A 21974-nucleotide genomic window follows, 5' to 3' on the forward strand; every position below is an offset into this window, starting at 1 on the left:
CCCATTTGGGTTCCCCTCTAACCTTAAAAGAACCTAATTATAGGAATGAGATCACTAAGCAATTGAAACTAACTCCTGACTTATGCTCTCCTGAACGCACATCATGCCTTGTCTAACCTGTTGATTCTTTTCCTAGATAAAAAGAAGTAAGAATGAAGAATTAAGCAGTTAAAAAAGTGACTTGCTTTCTACCCCCAACAGCTCCCTTAGCAATCCTACAGGCAGACCATGCAGGCAAGGTTTTCTTCTCTCTGAAGAGTCAGCCAGTCTGCACTCAATGGAGAATGATGCAAAACCCAACCTCATGCCTCAATGATTCAATGAGATTCTTTCCCCCATTTTTCCATTTAAAAACTCTCATGGCTGAGCAGAATCTTCGGAGTTGGTCTCTGGACATGAGTTTACCATCTCCCCAGATTGCCATCTTTTCTTTTTCTTTCTTCTTCTTCTTCTTCTTTTTGGTCACATCGTGTGGCTTGCAGGATCTTAGTTCCCCGAGCAGAGATTGAACCCGGATCCTTGGCAGTGAAAGCACAGAGTCCTAACCACAGGACCACCAGGGAATCACACTGTCTTTTCTGATTAAAGCACCTTTTTTTTTCTTTTCTTAATGGTGATATCTTTTTATTTTTTCTATTATTTATTTATTTTTGCCTGTGTTGGGTCTTTGTTGCTGCAGGCGGGCTTTCTCTAGTTGCGGTGAGAGGGGGCTACTCTTCCTTGTGGTATGCGGGCTTTTCATAGAGGTGGCTTCTCTTTGTTGCAGAGCACAGGCTCTAGGTGCATGGGCTTCAGCAGTTGTGGCTCGTGGACCCTAGAGCACAGGCTCAGTAGTTGTGGTGCACAGGCTTAGTTGCTCCACGGCATGTGGGATCTTCCCGGACCAGGGCTCGAACCCATGTCCCCTGCATTGGCAGGCAGATTCTTCTTTTTTTTTTTTTGCGGTACGCGGGCCTCTCACTGTTGTGGCGCACAGGCTCCGGACGCGCAGGCTCAGCGGTCATGGCTCACGGGCCCAGCCACTCCGCAGCATTTGGGATCTTCCTGGACCAGGGCACGAACCCGTGTCCCCTGCATCGGCAGGCGGACTCTCAACCACTACGCCACCAGGGAAGCCCGGCAGGCAGATTCTTAACCACTGCGCCACCAGGGAAGTCCCAAAGCACCTTTCTTTTCTACTGACACTTGCCTCTTGAATTATTGGCATATTAGTGGCAAGCAGCCAAACCTGGGTTCCGTTACAAAATGAAATTAAGAAAATAATTTCATCTACATTACCATCAAAAAGAATAAAATAGGGCTTCCCTGGTGGCGCAGTGGTTGAGAGTCCACCTGCCGATGCAGGCGACACGGGTTCGTGCCCTGGCCCGGGAAGATCCCACATGCAGCGGAGTGGCTGGGCCCGTGAGCCACGGCCACTGAGCCTGCGTGTCCGGAGCCTGTGCTCCGCAACAGGAGAGGCCACAACAGTGGGAGGCCCGTGTACCGAAAAAAAAAAGAAAAAAAAGAATAAAATACTTAGGAATACGTTTAACAAAAGAAATGAAAAACTTATACTCTGAAAACTACAAAACATTGTTGAAAGAAATCAAAGAAGATCTAATAAATGGAAAGATGTCCATGTTCATAGATCAGAAGACTTAGTATTAAGATGGCAGTACTCCCCAAACTGACTACAGATTCAATGCAATCCCTAGCAAAATTCCAGCAAACTTTTTAAAAAGAAATTGACAAAACGATTCTAACATTTACATAGGAATTCAAGGGACCCAGAAGAGCCAACACAGTTTTGAAAAAGAACAAAATTGGAAACGTGTACTTCCCAATTTCACTTTAGCTGGTGTTTCTAAGACTATTTTGGCATTTTTACTAGTTATGAATATATTATCAAATATTATATGTAAATATTTGTTTTCTGACTATATTTGTCACTTCTGTAGGAATTTATTATTGTACATAAATAGAAAAACACTTCTCCCTCTAGTTGTGAGCATACAGTATATTTTTATGTAATTTTAAAAACTGGATGCTAGAGGGCAGTATTACATTACTCAAAGTCTCCTCAGGCAGCTTTTCTTTTCCCCATAAAAGTATACAGTATTTAGAGCAGTGAGTCAATAGTAGGAATATTCGATGCCTGTAAGTTTATTACGCTATAGGGAGAAACTGGGGGGTCTCTAAGTATTTCACATCTCTTGCCAGAATACTCTGTAGAAATTGTGGAGGAGGAAAAATAATTTTCTCTTTACCCTTCTGAGTTCTTGGCTGAGATCCCCTGTGACCAAAGACAGATACAAGAGAAAAACAAACAGAAGTTTATCAACAAGTATACTTCATGTATACATGGGAGATACCCAGGAAAAATGAGTGAACTCCCTGAAAGGGCCCAAGCCACCACCTTAAATACCACCTTCAGCTAAAGACAAAAGAAAGATTTTGGTGTTGTGGGGAGACCGGTTATGGGAAGTTACCAGGAAAAGCATAGTAAACAAGGGTAATGAAACTGGGCAGGACCCTGCTGGGCCCTCCTGGGTACAAGCCCCTCCATGTCTCCCACTTCCTGTTTGCAGAAAAAGCTTTGTCTCCTAGGCCTTCCCCAAGTTCCAAAGAGCAGACTCAAACAGTTAATGATTAGAGAAGTAGAAAATGTAGAAACAAAGAAAGCAGGCAAGCAAGAAAAGTAATAATAGCTTGAACAATGGAGTCACACCTAGTTCCTCCTGAAGGGATAGAGATAACAATCTGACATATCTTTGAGTTGTTGTGCAGAAACTAGGACCCGCCCCCCCAACCAGGTGAAGGATGTTGACTACATGCTGACCACCAGCACACAGACCCCAGACTGACTGGAACCAGGAGACTGATGATTAAGATTCCCAGAACATCACCCTGTTATTTCACCACCAACCAATCAGAAAAATGTCCACGAGCTGATCGCACACCCTGTGACCCTCATCCCTAACGTTGCCTTAAAAACCCTTGACTGAAAGCCATCAGGGAGTTCCAGTCTTTTGAGCATCAGCTGTCCTTTCTCCTTGCTTGCACCCTGCACCACAACCCGGTGTCAGTAGATTGGCTTTGCTGCACATGGAGCAAGGAGACCTGATTTTGGTTTGGTAACAGTAAGATTCACTATACAGATTTAAGTCAGTGCCTTCTCCACTGAATATGATTCTGATTTAGAGTCACCCTTCCCTTCTTAGTACAGAGAGGGAGACACTTTACAAATGGAGATTTCCTTTATAAATGTATATTTTCCTTACAAAAGGGTAACTTCTACTGCTTTCAGAGCTCCTCCAGTGTCTGCGAAAAATTAGCTTAAAATAATCCTTACGCTAAAGAGGCATATTTTGGGGTGGCTTATTCTGCCACTCACCAAAACACAGACTCTCAGGACTGAAAGACTCTAAAGGTCGTTTATACCAATCACACTACTGATGCTTGATGTCACTCTCCTACTTCCTTCCCTTTTCTACTAATAGTGAAACCACTTGACACCAAAGGCTTAGGAAATTGCTCTACTGGGGAAAGAAGTAGAAACTGTGGATTAGGTGATTTAGGTTTTTACTTCCAGTTCTACTATTAACTATTTCTAAGATTTGGGGCAAGCCACCTAAATTCATTGTATCTCTGTTCCTTTATTTTTAAAACAAGGGAGTTGTGTAGATGACTTCTAAGGAACCTTTTACCATCTTTCTAAAAATCTCTGACTAATGTAGTTGGAGACCACTTTTTGAAAGAGGTTCATTACGGGAGGTTTTGGAGCCCCAAGAAAAAGAAGAAACTATGGGAAATATAAGTTAACAAACTAAGTTTTTCAAATGATCAAGGAAAATGTAATTTAGACATTTTTATAGAATACACAGTGAAAAAAGTGAGGCTGGACACATTTTTACAAACAATGATCAAGGTTCTAATGCGTCACTACAGTGTATGGCATAAAGAAGTTTCATAATTCTGGATTAGTAATGTATGAATAAATAATGATAAGGAAAGAGAATAATATAGGATTTAGAAAATAAAATATATGAAATTTAAAAAGTAGTTGTCCTTGAAGCAAGGAATCAGCTTTAATTACAGGGAAACTCTGAAGCAAACCACTTGTCTCTTTGTGGTAAATCTTGACATATTTATTATCCAGGAATCTAAGTAAAGACCTTGCTTGTAAAGTAATCAAGCTGATCCTTGAATCAAACAAATCCTCTGATATCACTAAAATCTGAGTCGATTAAATCAAAGTGGCAGATTTCCTGTTGGGTTTTCCTGCCTTTCAATGTAAACATAAGGACTCTAGTGCTAATTGCTTTATTGCCCTTCTAAAACCTAAACTTAGATGCCTGTGATTACTGTGAAACACGTCTAGATAATGATAGAAACTGAAATGCATGTCCATTGTAGGAGATTAATAAAACTGTGTGAGTTGAAATTACTGAAAATCATTGCAGACATAATTTAAATTAAAATAATTTAATACATTTAAAAATTATTTTCTGTTTCCATAATGTCTGTGATCTACAGTATTTTAAATAGCAGCTTAGGTTTTTGGTCTCTTCTGCAGAAATAAAATCAGAGTGCTTCTAACAGTTTCAAGACTTAATTTATAATGTGGAGTTTTGCTTACAGTCTGATTGTAATGTTAAGAAATTTTATAAAAACTTACAGTGGAGAAGATAAACCTATTAATTCAGGGAATCTGATGAGTAACTACAGTTGACACTGCCAATTTGGGGGTCAGGTTGCTTTGAGGATAACATAACACTAGAATTGCACAAACATATGATATACATACATTCTTTTTATAGAATATGTATCATTATTGTCTTATCTAGTCAGATGTGAGCAATCACATGAATACGTAAGAGGAAACATATAAGGTGTCATGAAAGAAGAAAGAACATTTATTTATCAGGCAAAAAAAAAGCATTTGTCTTCTCTGGAAAAAAGAGAAATTAACAAAAAAATATAAGGTGAGGGTTTCCCTGGTGGTGCAGTGGTTGAGAGTCCGCCTGCCGATGCAGGGGACACGGGTTCGTGCCCTGGTCCGGGAAGATCCCACATGCCGCGGAGCGGCTGGGCCCGTGAGCCATGGCCGCTGAGCCTGCGCGTCCGGAGCCTGTGCTCCGCAACGGGAGAGGCCACAACAGTGAGAGGCCCGCGTACCGCAAAAACAAAAACAAAAACAAAAACAAAAAAACCCATATATATATATATATATATATATATGGTGAATATATTAGCCCACTTTATTTTCATTCAATGATGGTAGCAAAAATACACAATGGTAGGTGCTGACAGGAAAGCGGGAAGAGTAGAGATGATCTGGGTAGTTGAAAAACTTCAGCTTTTTTTCTCTTTAAGAAACTTTATCGGTAAAAGCCATTGTATGTGAACTCTTATATTATTATCAGATCACCCAATTTTATGACTGACATTTATATGTAAGGAAAAGTTGAGGTCCACAGAAGTTAAGTTATTCAATGTTTTAGAGAGATGGTAGGAGACTAGGGATTGGTGCTCATTTCACTTTATCTTGAGATTTTTGTTTAATCTTAGCACTGTTATTAAAAACTACGTCACAATGGACAAATACCATTTCAGTTTCTCACTTTCCTCTTCTGTGAAAGGAGGGATCAAAATAATAATTCATGAATTATTCTGTGTTAAAAAATATGTGGGAAATGCTTGGGTGGGGGAGCAAAACGTGCCACCCCAAAATGTCTCTTTGGCATGAGGATTATTTCAAGCTGATAACAATCAAGGACCAAAAGACTCAAGAAGAAATTTTGACCTTCCCCCTTACTGCCTAAAAGAAGTATAGATCAAGTTATCGCCAGAGGTTGTCTGCAAAAATATGGGCTAGGCGTGGTGGTGGAAACTCAGCAGGGCCTAGAGATGAGAGTACCTTTATAGCGCAAACTGCGCTGCATGGCCCAACAAATATTTGTTTACCAAACATTTGCTTTTTCATCTTTCATGTGAATTGCCTTCCTCCCTTTTGAAGTCTCAAACCTCTACCCCCAACATCCTCTTTAGCTGCTGAAAATGTTATTTAAGGCGAGGGTTTCAGCCATTTTGGTGAGTTACTCAGTTCTCCTGGGTCTCTTCCATGTATACATGTTATTAAACTTTTGTTTGATTTTCACCTCTTAATCTGCCTCCTATCAATTTAATTCTTAGACCAGCCGGAAGAACCTAAAAGGGTAGAGGAAAACGTCTAACTCCCTGGCACTTAGATAAAAAAAGTTAAGTTTCTTAGCAATAGTATTTCTCAGAGCCTTTGAGAAATTAATATTCATTACAGTGGTATGTTGCATTTCCCAAACATTTGGACATATAAACATATTTTGTTTTATGCTTTATCCCTTGATGTCTTCTAGAACACCATACCATATAACTGTAGTTAGTGAGATCAAGGGATTGTAGGGCAGATCAAGGAAAAAGATACGTCCACAAGGTGGCAGTAGCACACAATGAGATTTAATTGGGCAGCACTTTGAAGGGGTTGCATGGAAGGGGAGTCCCTCACAACATAACTTTCCCTTACTCAGAAAGGGAGTAAGGTAAGGGAATTCCCAGAAGACTGAGCTGAGGAGGGGGTTATGTAGCTGTTGCTCAGCAGCAAGATAGTTGGTAAATTCAGTATTCTGAGCCATTATGTGGATGTGGAAAGATTTAGTGGGATTAAGTTTTCCTAGTATCTATAATCATACCAGGTAGGCATTTCTCTTGAATTTACCAACTGATAATACATCTTTGGTTTCCAGTGATCTCAGTAATTAAATAATTTATCTCAAAATCAGACTAATGACTGCAACATATTTTCCAGACTTCAAAATTCATATTTGTTAGTCATTTCTATATTGATACAGGCACCTTTAAGCATTTTATTATTGGCCTTGTTGTACTCAAATTTTAAGTTTTTGGTTGTACCTTCTAAAGATTTCATTACCTATAGGGTCTTTGATGATTGTTTTAAGCAGTTTGCCTAAGGATAAGTTTTTCTGGTTGACTGTGTGTATAGTTTGTCTTCACTTCTATTAAAAGTAGAGGGAAAATGCCAATTAACTATTTCCAAATTGTAACCAGAAAGATAATCAAGATAAAATTAGCAAAGGCTGAGTTTATAACATGTTATGTAGCCAAGTTATCCTGAGACAAATATAACAGAACATTAAAACATTAACTATTTCAGCTAAGGTTCCAGGACTAGAGGTACCAGCTACTCTCTCATTCCAAAATGAGATACCAGACTTGTACATGATTTGCAAATGCTTGGCTGAAAACTCATTTTGGAATCCGCGGTGCCTCATCCATTCAAAGATATAAAAGTGTTAAAGTGGGAAGTGACGGAAAACTGGAAATTGAAGAAAGGATTTTTTTGAAGACAGTTATGATTTGAGTTGTCGAAAGAGGGTTGCAGGTGCTTGCTCTTGCCTTCAAGCCTAGTGAGAGGGGGCTCTAAGGAGATCAGTTGGAGAATCTGATTTGTCCCTTGGAGCTTGGGAGACACATTACACTAATATCAGACCTGAGAAAACTAAAAAGCAAAAGGCTATGGTAAGAGTCCATGTGGCTAAAGAGAGGACTGAAGTTGGGAAATAACCTGCACTCTTACTGTCTAAAGTATTGTGTTTCCTGGGGACAGATGTGGGCTGGCATGGGTTGCCTTGTAGTTTGCTCATGAAAGCAACTTGGATGGTCTAGGAAACCTCAACAGAAAGAGACTGAAGGTGTACCGCCAGCTGCCTGGGTGCAGAGGAAGAAAATGCTAGCTACTAGCCAGAAGAGACACATGTGCTTGAATCAAGAGAACTGTAGATGTAGGAGATATATGCAGTGATGAGGGGAGTGGCGGAAAGTGGACCCTGAAGAAGATCAGAAGTGCCCCACTTTTGAGAGAGCACGGATCAGGATGAGCTCCCCACAGGCCCTCAGTGCTGCCGCTAGATCACAGCCATAGTAGTCAAGTTAGACTTTCCTTTCCCGTCCCTTCCCTTCTGCTCGCTGCAGTCCCACCCTGTACTGACACTGGTGGGGTCAGAAACCATGGTGAGCAAGCTGGGAAAGGAAGAAGAGAAGCGCGAGGTGGTAAAACAGAGTAACCACGTCCCCTCACCCACAGCAGCGCTTCCACCTACAGCAAACTTGAGCTGACTGGAGGAGCAAAAAGCTTTAATTTGAACTTGTTTGGAGTATGACGTGGGTCTAAGATGTTTTAATTGCTGAAATGAGAGGGTTTCAGTGATATGAAATGACAAGACTTTTAACTATCTGAGAATGATAAGAAAAGTCAGTGGCACATGTCGGAGATTTTCATTTGGCTTTGGGAAATATTAGGCCCTTTAGATTAAACCTGTAATTAATATAGTGTGAGGAAAATGGAGTCACTTTGTGAGTACCACTCTCTTGTTCAATGTATTGATTCAATGTACATATAGCTCAGTAAGTAGATTTACATACTTTTAGTTGGTATTCTGAAAAGACCTATTATCCAAAATTGCTGTTATTACCTTTCACATACTGTGGTCTCCTCCACCTTACAATAATAGCCTACTTGTTAGAATATAATTTTCTGCCTTGTTTGATGACCAGAGAGCCTCTGCCTGCCTTCTCATAACCCCCAGAATAGTGTTCACATGTACCAATTCCCTGTACTCAGTCACATGAATTTTTCTGGTTCTAAATTATTTTCTTAAAATTATGATTACTAATTTTTAATAGGTAAAATCATTCACATGATACAAAATTCAAAAGGACAAACGGGTATATGGTGAAAGCTTTTTCCTAGTCTTGTTTCTCCACAACCTTCCCTAGAGGTACCCACTGGTAACAGTTTCTAACGTCACTTTTGGCTTTAGTGTTGAGAGATGTCTGCCTAAAATAAGATTTAGTCTTCATTATAGATGTCACTGATAACCAAATACAACCCATTACAGGCTTAGTTTAGATTGGCAGTCCAAACACAAGAAAAACCAGAAGATGTCAAAAGTACTTCTAGGGCTTCCCTAGTGGTGCAGTGGTTGACAGTCCGCCTGCCAATGCAGGGGACACGGGTTCGTGCCCCGGTCCGGGAAGATCCCACATGCCGCGGAGTGGCTGGGGCCGTGAGCCATAGCCGCTGAGCCTGCGCATCCGGAGCCTGTGCTCCACAACAGGAGAGGCCACAACAGTGAGAGGCCCGTACCGCAAAACAAAAACAAAAACAAACAAACAAAAAGGACTTCTAGGATAGTAACTATTAGACTGTAATTAGGAAAAAGAGCTGGAAGGGCTGGGCATAAGTACTGACTCACACATAAGATCCTGGTTATATTGTGGTATGGGACCCACTGTAGGGGTGATGTGAAAGGGGTATTATGGCTCTTATACAAGCCAAAAGGGCTGTGACTACTTTAGTGAAGTACCACATTAGCCAAATGATTCTGAATCTCAATGGCTACAGCTTGATGAGATTACAGTCAACAGGTCATTTATGGGGCTTCCCTGGTGGCCCAGTGGTTAAGAATCCGCCTGCCAATGCAGGGGACACGGGTTTGAGCCCTGGTCCAGGAAGATCCCACATGCCGCGGAGCAACTATGCCCATGCACCACAACTACTGAGCCTGTGCTCTAGAGCCCACGAGCCACAACTACTGAGCCTGCATGCCACAACTAATGAAGCCCGCGCGCCTAGAGCCCGTGCTCCACAACAAGAGAAGTCACCACAATGAGAAGCCCACACACCGCAATCAAGAGTAGCCCCCGCTCGCCACAACTAAAGAAAGCCCGTGCACATCGACAAAGACCCAACACAGACAAAAATAAATAAATAAGTAAATAAAATAAATTAGGAAAAAAAAGCAGGTCATTTAGCATATTTGAAAGATGTAATATTATAAACTTGACTTCATAAAGCATAATGTTTAATATCATGACCACTACCACTGCCACCATCATCCTCCTCAAGGCAGTTAACATTTACTGAGCATTTGCCATCACCACCATCACCATCATCATCATGACTTAACATTTACTGAGCCCTCACTATGTGCTAGGCACCATATGAAGTGTTGTCAGATAATCATCATGACCAAGTTTATGAGGCAGATACTGTCATTATACCCACTTAATGTGAGGAAACTGAATAATGGAATGGGTTAAGTAATTTACTCAAGGTCACACAGTTATTAAAAGGTGAAACCAAGATTTGAACCCAAGCAGCCTCATACTAACCTGTTACCAGGGGGCATCCATGGAAGAGTAATATACATATCTGAGGACAGCAAGTAAGGACAGCTTCTACAGCCTCATCAGTCAGATTCACACAATATCCCATATGAATCTCCTATTTAAAAATAAAGAAAGTATAATCAAAAGAAAAAATAGGACAATAATAACAGTGTGAAAAAGCTTGGGAAATACTGTACTCTGATAACAAAAAACCCAAATATCAACTTGCAAGAAAAACTCTATAGAAAGGACCAGTGAAATTCTGTAGTAATTTGGAAGGTATAGTACCTTTAAGAGTTAAATGCCCAACCACTTTATAAGGCAATTTGGCAGTATCTATTAAAACTGACAGTAAGTATGCCCCAGAACCCAGCAATTCCAACTGCAGATGTCCACTATATAGAGAGAAACTCTTGTACATGTGCGTAAGGAAGCAACTTATAAATATGCCAATTGCAATATTATCTGTAATAGTAAAGAAGTGGAGACTGGGTAAATAAATGGTGGTTCATTAATATATTGTAATAAGATAAAACAGTTACAATGAAAAATATCTATTTGTATTAATAGACATAAATCTTAAACATAATGTTAGTTCAGACACTTTAGAAAACACTATGGTAGCATCTTATAAAGCGAAACATGTACTCAACTATATGACCCAGCAATTTCATTCTAGGTATTTACCCCCTCAAAATGAAACCATATGTCTACACAAAGACTTGTATGCAAATGTCCATAGCAGTATTTATAATAGTCCAAAATTGGAACAACCTGGATGTCCATCAAATGGTGAATGTATGAACAAACTATGTCATATTCCAGACTATGGAATACTACTCAGAAAAAAAAAGGAATGAAATATTAACACGTGCAACAACATGGGTGAATCTCAAAAACATTATGCCAAGTGAAAGAAGTAAAAGAAAAAAGTAAAAAACCAAAGACAATTTACTGCATGATTCCATTCACATAAAAGTATAGAAAAGGCAAAACTATACTGACAAAATCAGTGGTTGCTTGGGAGAGGGCCACAGCAGGGCACTGACTGCAAAGGGATAGGAGATAACCTCTTAGGGTGATGGAAATATTCTATACTTAACTGTGGTTGTGGTTACAAGGCTGTATAACAATTACCAAAATTCATCACACTGTACACTTAAAATAGGTGAGTTTTATTGTATGTAAATTAAACCTCAATAAAGCTTGAAAACATTTTAAAACATAATTTTGAATAAAAAAGCAAATTGTAAAACAACACACACACTATGAAACTATTATGTACTATTTAAAAACATATAAAACAATACAATATCTTATTTATGGATATATATACACATACACACACATATGCATAGAGAGAGAGATGAAGCATCCAAATATGGAAGGAAAGATGCACAGAAGAGTGGTTACCTCTGAAGGAAGAAAGGGGGAATAAATAAGGGGAGGGAGCTTTAGATGTAACATATAATAATTTTTTAAAAAAGAACTGGAACAAATGCAGAAAATGTTAAAATTCAAGGGTTTGGTCCACAGGTCTGTTATATTACTTTCTATACTTTTTCATATATTTGAAACATTATCTATCTTTTGTTTAATGTTCTAATTCAGAACCCTTTTGCATTGCTGGTGAGAATGTAAAAGGATACAGTTGCTATGGAAACAGTATGGCAGTTTCTCAAACAATTATACATAGAATTAGCATATGATCTAGCTATTTCACTTCTAGGGATATACCCAAAAGAACTGAAAGCAGGGACCCAAACAGATATCTGTACACCTATGTTCATAGCAGCAGTATTCACAATGGCCAAAAGGTGGAAACATATCAATGGATGAATGGGTTAAAAAAAAAAATGTGATTATAATGGGCAAATTCAGAAAGACAGAAGATAGAACAGAGGTTGCCAGAGGCTGGGGGAGAAGATAATGGGGAGTTATTGTTTAAAGGGTAGAGTTTCAATTTGGGATGATGAAAAAGTTCTGGAGATAGTTAATGGTGATGGCTGCACAATGATGTGAATGTACTTAATTCTACTGAACTGTACACTAAAAATGGTTAAAATAGCAATTTTTATGTATATTTGCCCATATTAAAAAAATTTAACAATTCTGGAAATAAGATTCATGTGGTAATTGATATGTATACTTATGGTAATATCAGCTTTTCAGGAGAAAAGAAATACTATGTTGGTGTACATATTATAATTAATCATATCTTAGAAATAAAGGAAACTTGAATATATTGAAAACTCATAAAAATTGAGGCAGAAAGCATTGTATATTATACATTGGCAAAGGCATCCTATGATATGAATTGGCAAAGGCTACAGACAATGAAATACAACTGAGAACAAGAGATGGAAGGAACAGTGTTCAAGTCAGGTTTCATTTAAAATATATTAAGGCATTAAAAAAAAGAAAATATTCAACTCTGGCAAATTGGGGTCCTAGCAAAAACTGTGAATTCACAACATAACCTTTATGGGAAACAATTCAGCAATCTGAATTTGGGACTATTAAAAAAAGGATTCATACCTATTGATCCACTTGTTTCATTATGGAGAGTTCATTATAGCAATGGAAGAAAAAAGTGATATGTCCCAACATATGAATATTTCCAGTAGCTAAAAGCTGTAAATAATCTGAACTACCAACATTAGAAAAATGATTAAAGGAAAGTGATACATAACATGGACAGATTTTGTTCTCTGATATGCCAGTGCCTAGAACACAGCAGATACTCAATAAATATTTGTTTAATAAATGAATAATTTTATACAGCAAATTAAACTTTTAATCATGAAGACTACAGAAAACTATAAAATGACTGTAATATGAAGTTAAGAATATGATAACATTTATTAGGTGCTACCATACGTCTGGAACTGCAGTCAAACCTGGGGATAAAATGACAACAAAGTGATGAACAAAATGGTCCATGCTCACTGAGAACTCAGATCAACAGAGATTTCAGAGGCAATCCTGACATTCAACAAACGCTGTAGCATACGTTTGTACTAAATGTCAATCTTTAGGAGAGGTCCTTAGACTTTTAATCAAATTTATTTTCAAATTATAAACTATTTAGCAACATTGGTAATTTAATTTTCCAGAATTGAACAAATTAAAAGCAACAGATTAAAACAGGGTATCTAATAAATAGCAGGCATACATGTTACCCAAAAGAGAAGAATCAGTTAAAAAGATGAAGACATCTGTATTTCAGTTTCAGTCAGAAATTGTGGTCAGAAAGATGCTATGAGCCAAAGGTTAAAATATATTCCTTTCAGGAAGGAATTAAGTTCTAACAAATTTCAGAAAGATTTCCATTAAAATGTTTTGGCACTTAACAGAAATAAGCTTTGGAAAACTGAAAAAGTGAAAAATTCAATGACACTACAATGACCAACACATTGGTTACTGGATTTTTTCCTAAGTCTGCTTGGGTTGGTGCTCCTAATTTTATAAAGCTGAAGTAAATATGTAGGTATATTTCCTACCACTGCATAACAACTAATTTCCTGGTGGTTTTATTAGGAAGTGATAAACTAGGTTAACTGTTTGAGAACTTTGTTAAAAATGATGGTGACTAACACACCACTGTAAAGCAACTATACTCCAATAAAGATGTTAAAAAAAAAATGATGGTGATTATAGGATAATGTAAAAATTGAATAACCTAATGAATATAAGGCAGTAGCATGGAGGCTAGAATGTAGTAAGTGCTCAACAAATGTTAGTATTTAAACAGTAAAAATTATGGCAGTTATTGTCCCTACAGTTAGAATGCAATTTGGAATTTGGAACTTCATATTTTAAAGAAAGGAATTTCTTAATTAAAAGATTTGTAAAAATATATCTGCTATTTTATACACACACATACACATACATACATAAATACAAGCAGAATGCAAATATATAAATATCACCAAAAAACCAATTTGAGCATTAAATCAAGCAGAAATATTTTGGCAAAAACATGGCACCACCATTCTATTATAATAGTGATTACTAACTTTTATAGTTCATTTATAGCCAGCTTACTTCCAAAAAGGATTTGCTGTGATTTATTGTTGAAAAGCACAGCTATATTAATTATGAGTAAAAACAAAATAAAACATTGTAAACTGAAAAAGGAAAAAAACAAAATCTTGGGACAAAAGTCTTCATATTTAGAAATAGGTTACAGGTATCACATCAGTCATTGGATACAAAGGCTGAACACTAATTTAAGATCTTTTTAAACAGCTGCACAATGTGGCTTCTGGAGAGGAAAAAACTTTTCTCTATCCTCTTATGTTTGTCTTTGGAAGCCTTCGAATTAAACTGACAGTAAGATTAGCAAGAGAAAAGATGAAGTTTATTCACAAGATCACAAAGAAAGTGGCTCAAAGAAATGTCTAGAATTTAGAGTTTATATACCATCTTAATAGGGGAAGGGGAGGGGGAGAAAGGACACTCAGAAAAACAAGTGACTTTTTAGGGAAGACAAAATGACCTTTAGGAGAATAGATGGGACTTAACGATAATCTTGTGACAATGTTTATTTAATGCAATTTGTCATCTGACTTCCCCATGTATGGGAAGCCTACCTTAAAGGGGGTTTGAGGCAGTTGAATTCTTTTGGAATGGTCTGCTTTTAGGCAGATGGGGGAAGGTGGGGTTTAAGACAAAGTCTCTTTTTTTTTTTAACCCTTGTTGTTTCTCAGACATCTTCAGATCAAAATAATTTTTATGCCACAGTGGTATAGTCTGTATCCCTTCATGGATTCAGAAAAAGATGATGGCAAGAGAAAAAATATGATGTCAAGAAAAAAACACTGGCAAGAGAATAAGTAGTCCTGGTAAAAATATCAGCCAGACATGAAAATTCTAAAGAACGTCATTTTACATTGATAAATTTTCAGTATTTTCATCCATAATAAGACTATCTTTAAATGTATTAGAAGCTAAAATTTCTGGAGAATAAGAACTTTTATTGGAAGTAAAATGGGATTTATTATAAAGTATACTTTATCTCCTAACTTTAACTAGTTTTTCTTCACTCTGGGAATAAAGAGGTGGAGGCAAAAAAAAAAAAAGTCCATTTTAATATCTAATTGAGAATAAGGCACTGGTTGTCTTCTAGGTTTAAAAAAGAATTTCTGAGGATAATGTGAATTCAGATAATCATCATCTTTACAGATATTTTAAAATTACCTCTAATTTCTTGGCACAAGGTCCACTAACAAGCGCAACCACACCACTGTCAGATACCTGAGCAAAGGAAAAAAGGAACATAGCACGTAAATGGAGATGATGGAAGCAAACTTTTATAAAAATTATTAATTATTTAGATATAGTTTTATTTTCTGCCGTTTGGCAAAGGTGTCTTAGCCACACATACCTTCCACCCTTACTGAAAATAATTGGGGGGGGTGCCAAATTATACTGTAATTATTTAACTATCAAAGCATGAAGCCAACAATTTTAGTGGACTTCCCTGGTGGTGCGGTGGTTAAGAATCCGCCTGCCAATACAGGGGACACGGGTTCGAGCCCTGGTCTGGGAAGATCCCACATGTTGTGGAGCAACTAAGCCCATGCGCCACAACTACTGAGCCTGCGCTCTAGAGCCCACGAGCCACAACTTCTGAAGCCCACACACCACAACTAGTGAAGCCCGCACACCTTAGAGCCCATGCTCCACAACAAGAGAAGCCACCGCAATGAGAAGCCCGTGCACTGCAACGAAGAGTAGCCCCCACTCTCCGCAACTAGAGAAAGCCCGCTCGCAGCAACGAAGACCCAACATAACCAAAAATAAATAAATACATAAATAAACAAATAAATAAAAAAAATTTTTAGCAAACAACAAAAAGAATTAATTATGTTCTGATGAGTTATGGAAATACTCTGGGCAAATACATACAGTCTCTACCTTTCAAGTCTGTATTTCATTTACCTGAGTAGCTGAAAAATCAACACACTGCAAAAATGGGCAGTTTTCTCCTAATGCCTGCAAGGACACATCAGTAATACCTAAGCAGCCACCTAAATCAATGATCTTTAGCAGCCGGCAATTGAGTGCAAGAGCAAGGACTCCTTCATCAGTGAGATTGCAGCATCTTTTCAAACAAGCTTCGTGCAGGTAAGAACAAGATGAAGCCACAGCTTTTATTCCTGAGGGAAAACATAATTCTGTATCAATGAGCTATATATGTTTATATATGAGAAATATAACTGATTTTCATTTCATCAATCACCAGTACTGATACATCCAATTGCATGTTAGCCTTTTTCAAAGTAGTGCATGTGGGGATATACTTTATTTCCAGTGATGTTGTCATTATTTAAAATTCTTTTGGAATGTTTCAAGAATTCTCTACATAATCTGTAGTATATTCTTCAGAATATCTGCAATTAATGACAAGACTTTTTTGTTTATGATTAGACTTGCTTTTAGGAAATAGCCAAAAGTCATTCAGAACCAAAATAGGTAATTAAATAGTAGATAATTCTCCTTTTTGTTAAAAGTTTTAAATAAAGTTAACTTTCTCGTGGACTCTGAAAAGAAATCAAAAGTTAAATGGCCCAAATGTCTTAAGTAATAGTTTTCATGCTTATCCTTAGGAATCATACCTGTATCTCTGTGTTCTCTCTTCCCTCTTTGATTCTGCCCTTTGCTACCAACATGCACCTTCTTTGTTAGCCTGGACCAATCTTACATTTTATCAACGGTCAAGAAAACAGAAGCCCTTAAGTCCAATTCAACTGATGTAAAAGCACTTTGGTGACAGGTACGTGATAATGTGCCACATAAATAGAAACGTACTTCAGGAATCCTGGGCCCTTTAGTCATGGACAAACATTATAGCACTGTTAAAAGACACTTTCATGGGCAAAATACACAAAAGGGAAGATGGTAAATTCGTGTGTAGGTCATTTTTATTGTTTTCCATATCTTAAGAAAGAACTCTTATTTTATTCATTAGTGTCCAGCATGAAAGTTCTTTTTAGTGAATCAATATTTGTGTAAACATTTTAAAACTTATGCTTCTTTGCAGTATTATGAATATCCTAACTTGCTAACCAAGCTGATTGTAAAATAGAGCCAACTACCCACAAGATTTTTCAGAAACCTAGGTAGCCAAATAACTCTTTCTTATACTGAAGAAAAAGATAAAAATCCTCTATTGAAAAAAAATGGTAAAAATCCATTAATTCATGTAACAGTCACACTGAAAAATGCAGTTTGTCTGGCTATAAAAAACTGTAACTGGAGAGGCCCGCATACTGCAAAAAAACAAAAAAAAACACTGTAACTGGACAAGGCCGGTACCAAGTTAAGCTGCTTGCTGCTCGAAAGGCCAATACTCCAGAGACAAGTATTGGTGGAAAAGGAAAAGTTTGCTGTATTCAGGAGGCCAGCAACCTGGGAAGCTGGTGGACTACTGTCCTAAGACCATCTCCAAGTTGCCGGATGGGAGACAAAGGTTTTATAGGCAGTGTGAGGGAGGGAGCTGCAGGGTACATGAGCAGTTTGTACACAATTTTCAGATTGGCTGGCATCAAGGTGAAGTTTCAAGCAACACCAATCTTCTGGTTTCAACCAGTCTGGGGTCTACGTGCTGATGGTCAGCAGTTTTCATCTCGTGGGGGTATGCTTCCTGTAAAAACAACTTAGGAGTGTGTGTTAGACCTTTATATCTTTCAGGGAACTGGGAGCTTGGTGATTTTGCTATTTGACTGGCTTATAGTATAAATTGTTGCCACCTTCCAGGCCAATGTCTTTGAAGTTGGTATCTGGAATTAAGCAAGCAGGATTAGTTCTTTCCTAGTCAATCAGTCATTGCCTAACATAGTTTTATGGCAGCAGAAGTGGAAAATATATGATTAGTTTTGTGCTGTTCAAAATGGGGCAGCTTATGCTCTGGCTACAAAACTATGCAGTGAACAGGCTGATAGGAGAGTGCCTAGTAAATTTAATCTGATGATGATTTAACTTTCTGTTGTACTATTACAAGAAAGCCTTAACAAAGTATGAACTGGTCATTTCTTGTTTCACTATACTAGGTAAAATATTTAAAATATAGAGGTATCTATCCATGTTTATTTTAAACATGTTTAAACTTCAAGGTAGTGACTTAGTGTATTTCCCAACTTTCAGCGCTGATTATAAGCAAGAATTCTAATTTGGATTCTTTAGCTTAGTTTGAATATTTTATTGATAAATATAGTTCCTATTTCTTTGACATACTTATACTCTCTTTTAACATATTTTCCCCTTCTCTGCTCCAAACTTATGCCAGATGGTGAATAGTACTCAACCAATTCATTGTGTTAATAAACATACCTTTTGAAGTTATGGAAATTCTGTTTTCTTTTGAGGAATTTAAAATTAATTTCTTCAATTTTCTGCAGTTACATAGGTGCAGGAGAGCAGTATCTGAAATATCACAGCTTCGTAGATCTAGAGTTTGGACTTCAGGATGTAAAATCTATAATAAATACATGTTTTTGAGAAATTAATATTTCCTATAAATATAAATGTTTATTCCATATTCAGTGTTTTGATGGTCATAAAAAAACAGCAGGTGGAAAATACAGCAAAGAATACAGAAACATATCTGTGTGAAGACAGATACATAGAGCAGGAAAAAACCAACCTAATTCCAACTGGAGGTGCAGCTTCTAGTGTCCCCAAAGTCTTACTGGGACACAGAGCACTGTTGAGACAGCTGGTACAGAGTAAGGACCCACTAGACCTGCAAGCAGAACCAAGGTGGTGGGGGGAGCTTATCCTCTTCCAGTGGTTCCTATTATTAGAGATTCTAACTCTGTGTCTCTTTGCTCAGCAAGTACGAGTCTTTAGGCACTTATATACCAAATGCTTATCTAGAATATTTACCTCCTTCATTTTTATTTTTGGGAGCTAGTACAAACAAACCCAGTATTACTGAATGTTTACTTGAGGGCAACAAATAGCAGATCAATTTCAAAGCATTCTGAGCTCTTTTTCTGGGGGTATTTTCCTTCTCTTTTGCTTTATTTTTATGAAAATAGAAATGGCTTACACTTTTCTGAACATGGAAGTAATGTACTGTTATTATAAAACATTCAGACAGCACAGAAAAATTACAGAAATGATACAAATAACTATTTCTATTTATTGAGCACTTACCGGGAAGGGTACTAAGTGTTACATAAAATATGTCATTTAATATTCTCTCTCTCTCTCTCTCTTACATACACATACACACACACACACATACACACACACACACCACCCTAAGAGATTGGTCATTGCTATTTTATAAATGAGAAAATTGAGTCACCCAGAGCTTAAGTAGCAACACAAAGTACACAGCTAAAAAAGGAGCAGAGAGAGCTAGGATTGGAAGCCAGGTCTTCCTAATTCCAAAGGCCATGCGTTTAACTAGTTATAGCTAAAATTACCCATAATATCAACACCCAGTGACAAACATAATATTAGTTTTGATGCTTTTTGAGTTTTTAAAAAAATATTTGAAGAAAAATGGGATCAGATCACATATATTTATAAATGAGCACTTTTAATAAAAATAATTAATTGTGGTTGCATACTATTTCATTTTATGCATGCACTGTAACTTATTAAATGCATCCTACACTGGCAAACACTTAAGTTGAACATTCAGACTGATTTTAAGAGGCAATATAGTACAGTGTATAAGAGCATGTACCCTGGAGGCAGGCTGCCTGAGTTCCAACCCTGTGATTGTGATCAAGCTCTGCTTTCTTTTTCTGCCTCACTATCCTCATTAAGAGGAGGATGATATTTGTGAGAAATAAAGGTGCCTTGCTTATAATATATGCTATATATAACTGTTAGCTATTTTATTATTACGAAAATGTTATGGTGAGCATTCTTGTGTGCTTTTTAAATTATTATTTTCTTGAGATTAACACCAGTAAATGGTAGTTATGTGAGGTGATGGAGATGTTAACTAACCTACCATGGTAACCATTTCATAATATATAAGTGTATCAAGTCATCACGTGTGTTGTACACCTTAAACTTACACAAGGTTATATGTCACTTATATCTCAATAAAGCTGGAAAAAAATAACAGAAGTGAAATTTTTGAGTCAATGGTAAGCACATTTTTAGGACTTTTGATAGAATGCCAAACTGTCCTCCTAAAAGGTTTTTTTAAATCAATTTACACTCTCACAGCAGGGGATAAAAGTGATTGCTCCCCACACTATTGCCAGCACCAGGTATTACTATTTTTTAAGTCTCTGCTAAACTGAAAGACAAACTGTGACTTTGATTACTAATAAGGTTAAATATCCTTTTACGTATTATTGCTGATTTATATTTTTTCCTTGGAGTATTTCCTGATTCTTCTGTTTTATTATTTGTTTGTTTTGATTTTTCTTAGTGGTTTGCAGGCATGATTTACATTGGCAAGATTAAAAAAAATAGAATTTCATACATACTGCAAATATTTTTCCTAGTTTGTTACTTTATTTTTTTCTTCTTGCCATAAAGAAGTTTATATTTTTATATATTTAAATCTATCAATCTTTTTCTTCTTGTTTTCTAACTTGGTGTCATGTTTAAAAAGGCCTTCTCCACCCAGAGACTATAAAAAGATTTAGGAAATTTTTCAAAAAGAGCCATCCCCAGATGTGTGCAACTTTTAAAAAAATGTTAGATCTGGTCTTTTAAATAATTTCATAAGCAGGACTTTCATAAGGATGGGGATTAGACGGAAACACCAAGGAAAATAACGCTTTTGATTTTTCTATCTCATTTACCCCCTTAGCCCTTTTTTATTCAGGTAAAATTAGTTTTAAATGAATGTTCAGGATTGTCATAAAACAAAAATTTAAGTCACTGAAATACAGGTTAAAGGGATGTGGGGAAGTGAAGAAAACCACGTTTTCTGTAGCGTCAATATTTCATCTGTGAGCCACACATACATTATATACATCCACAGAACCATCAACAGTAAGAGCTGGATTCTACCTCCAAAGAGCAAAGCAGACTACAACACTAAAATGTCTATGTTCAAATGCAAGCTAACAGGAAGAAAATAAAGCATTAAAGGCACATCAAGTTAATGTAGAGGAAACACTATGGCACACTGAAGCACAATTCCAATGTGAAGTCACCATTGTAGACATATGGGGAGTGCTACCATCAGAGCTTGCTTCCTTTTGATCACAGGCTTTGGGCAGAATATGTAGTAAAGTCAGCAATAAGTAGTTCCAGTCTCTGTAGGCAGTGAGTGATGATAGCTGCAAACCCATTTTACAGTTAAGACAACTGTGGTTCAATGTCAGAAAGAGTAGCAAGGCTAGAATTTTAATTCAAGTTGGAGGTCTTTACTACACTTATTCCCTTACAGAATAGTTAATTTTAGCTTAGTTAGTGAAGGGGAGTAAGTATAAATTAGCTGGAGTGAGGTACCCAAGAAGAATAAGAAGAGTTTAGAAGAGTGATTTTTAACTGACTGCTAACCATGAATGGACAAAGTCAATAGGCTACGATCATTTTTTAAATGGAATAAGACATACTAGAATAAAATAGAAAATATCCAAGTGTACTGTACAGAGTACTGTTACACAGAGGTGTGGCTTGTGCGCTAGCGTCACAATGTAACATATATATCTTACTGTGGGTCTTTTTTTTTGCCATTTGTTTATTCACCCTGCATTTTAATTTTTTTCCAGCTTTATTAAGGTGAACTCAATCAAAGAGTTTAAACTTCTTGAAAATATGGAGTTCATAGA

At 37.2% G+C, this 21974-nt stretch overlaps 1 protein-coding gene across 7 annotated transcripts in view; it reads right to left on the minus strand.

Moving 5' to 3' along the window:
- The window catches only part of AMN1 (antagonist of mitotic exit network 1 homolog), a 65052-nt gene that overhangs the window by 4295 nt on the left and 38783 nt on the right, over nucleotides 1–21974 (minus strand). For all 7 annotated transcript variants that reach the window (XM_033430135.2, XM_004270876.4, XM_033430133.2 and 4 more), the window contains 4 exons: nucleotides 18547–18691; nucleotides 16156–16373; nucleotides 15412–15468; nucleotides 10213–10324 (listed from right to left, as the gene is read on the minus strand). In XM_033430135.2, coding sequence (XP_033286026.1) covers nucleotides 10213–10324; nucleotides 15412–15468; nucleotides 16156–16373; nucleotides 18547–18691 — 532 coding nt within the window. The remainder of the gene's footprint in view (nucleotides 1–10212; nucleotides 10325–15411; nucleotides 15469–16155; nucleotides 16374–18546; nucleotides 18692–21974) is intronic.

The sequence above is a fragment of the Orcinus orca genome, chromosome 11, assembly GCF_937001465.1.
Source record: "Orcinus orca chromosome 11, mOrcOrc1.1, whole genome shotgun sequence".
NCBI lineage: Eukaryota > Metazoa > Chordata > Mammalia > Artiodactyla > Delphinidae > Orcinus > Orcinus orca.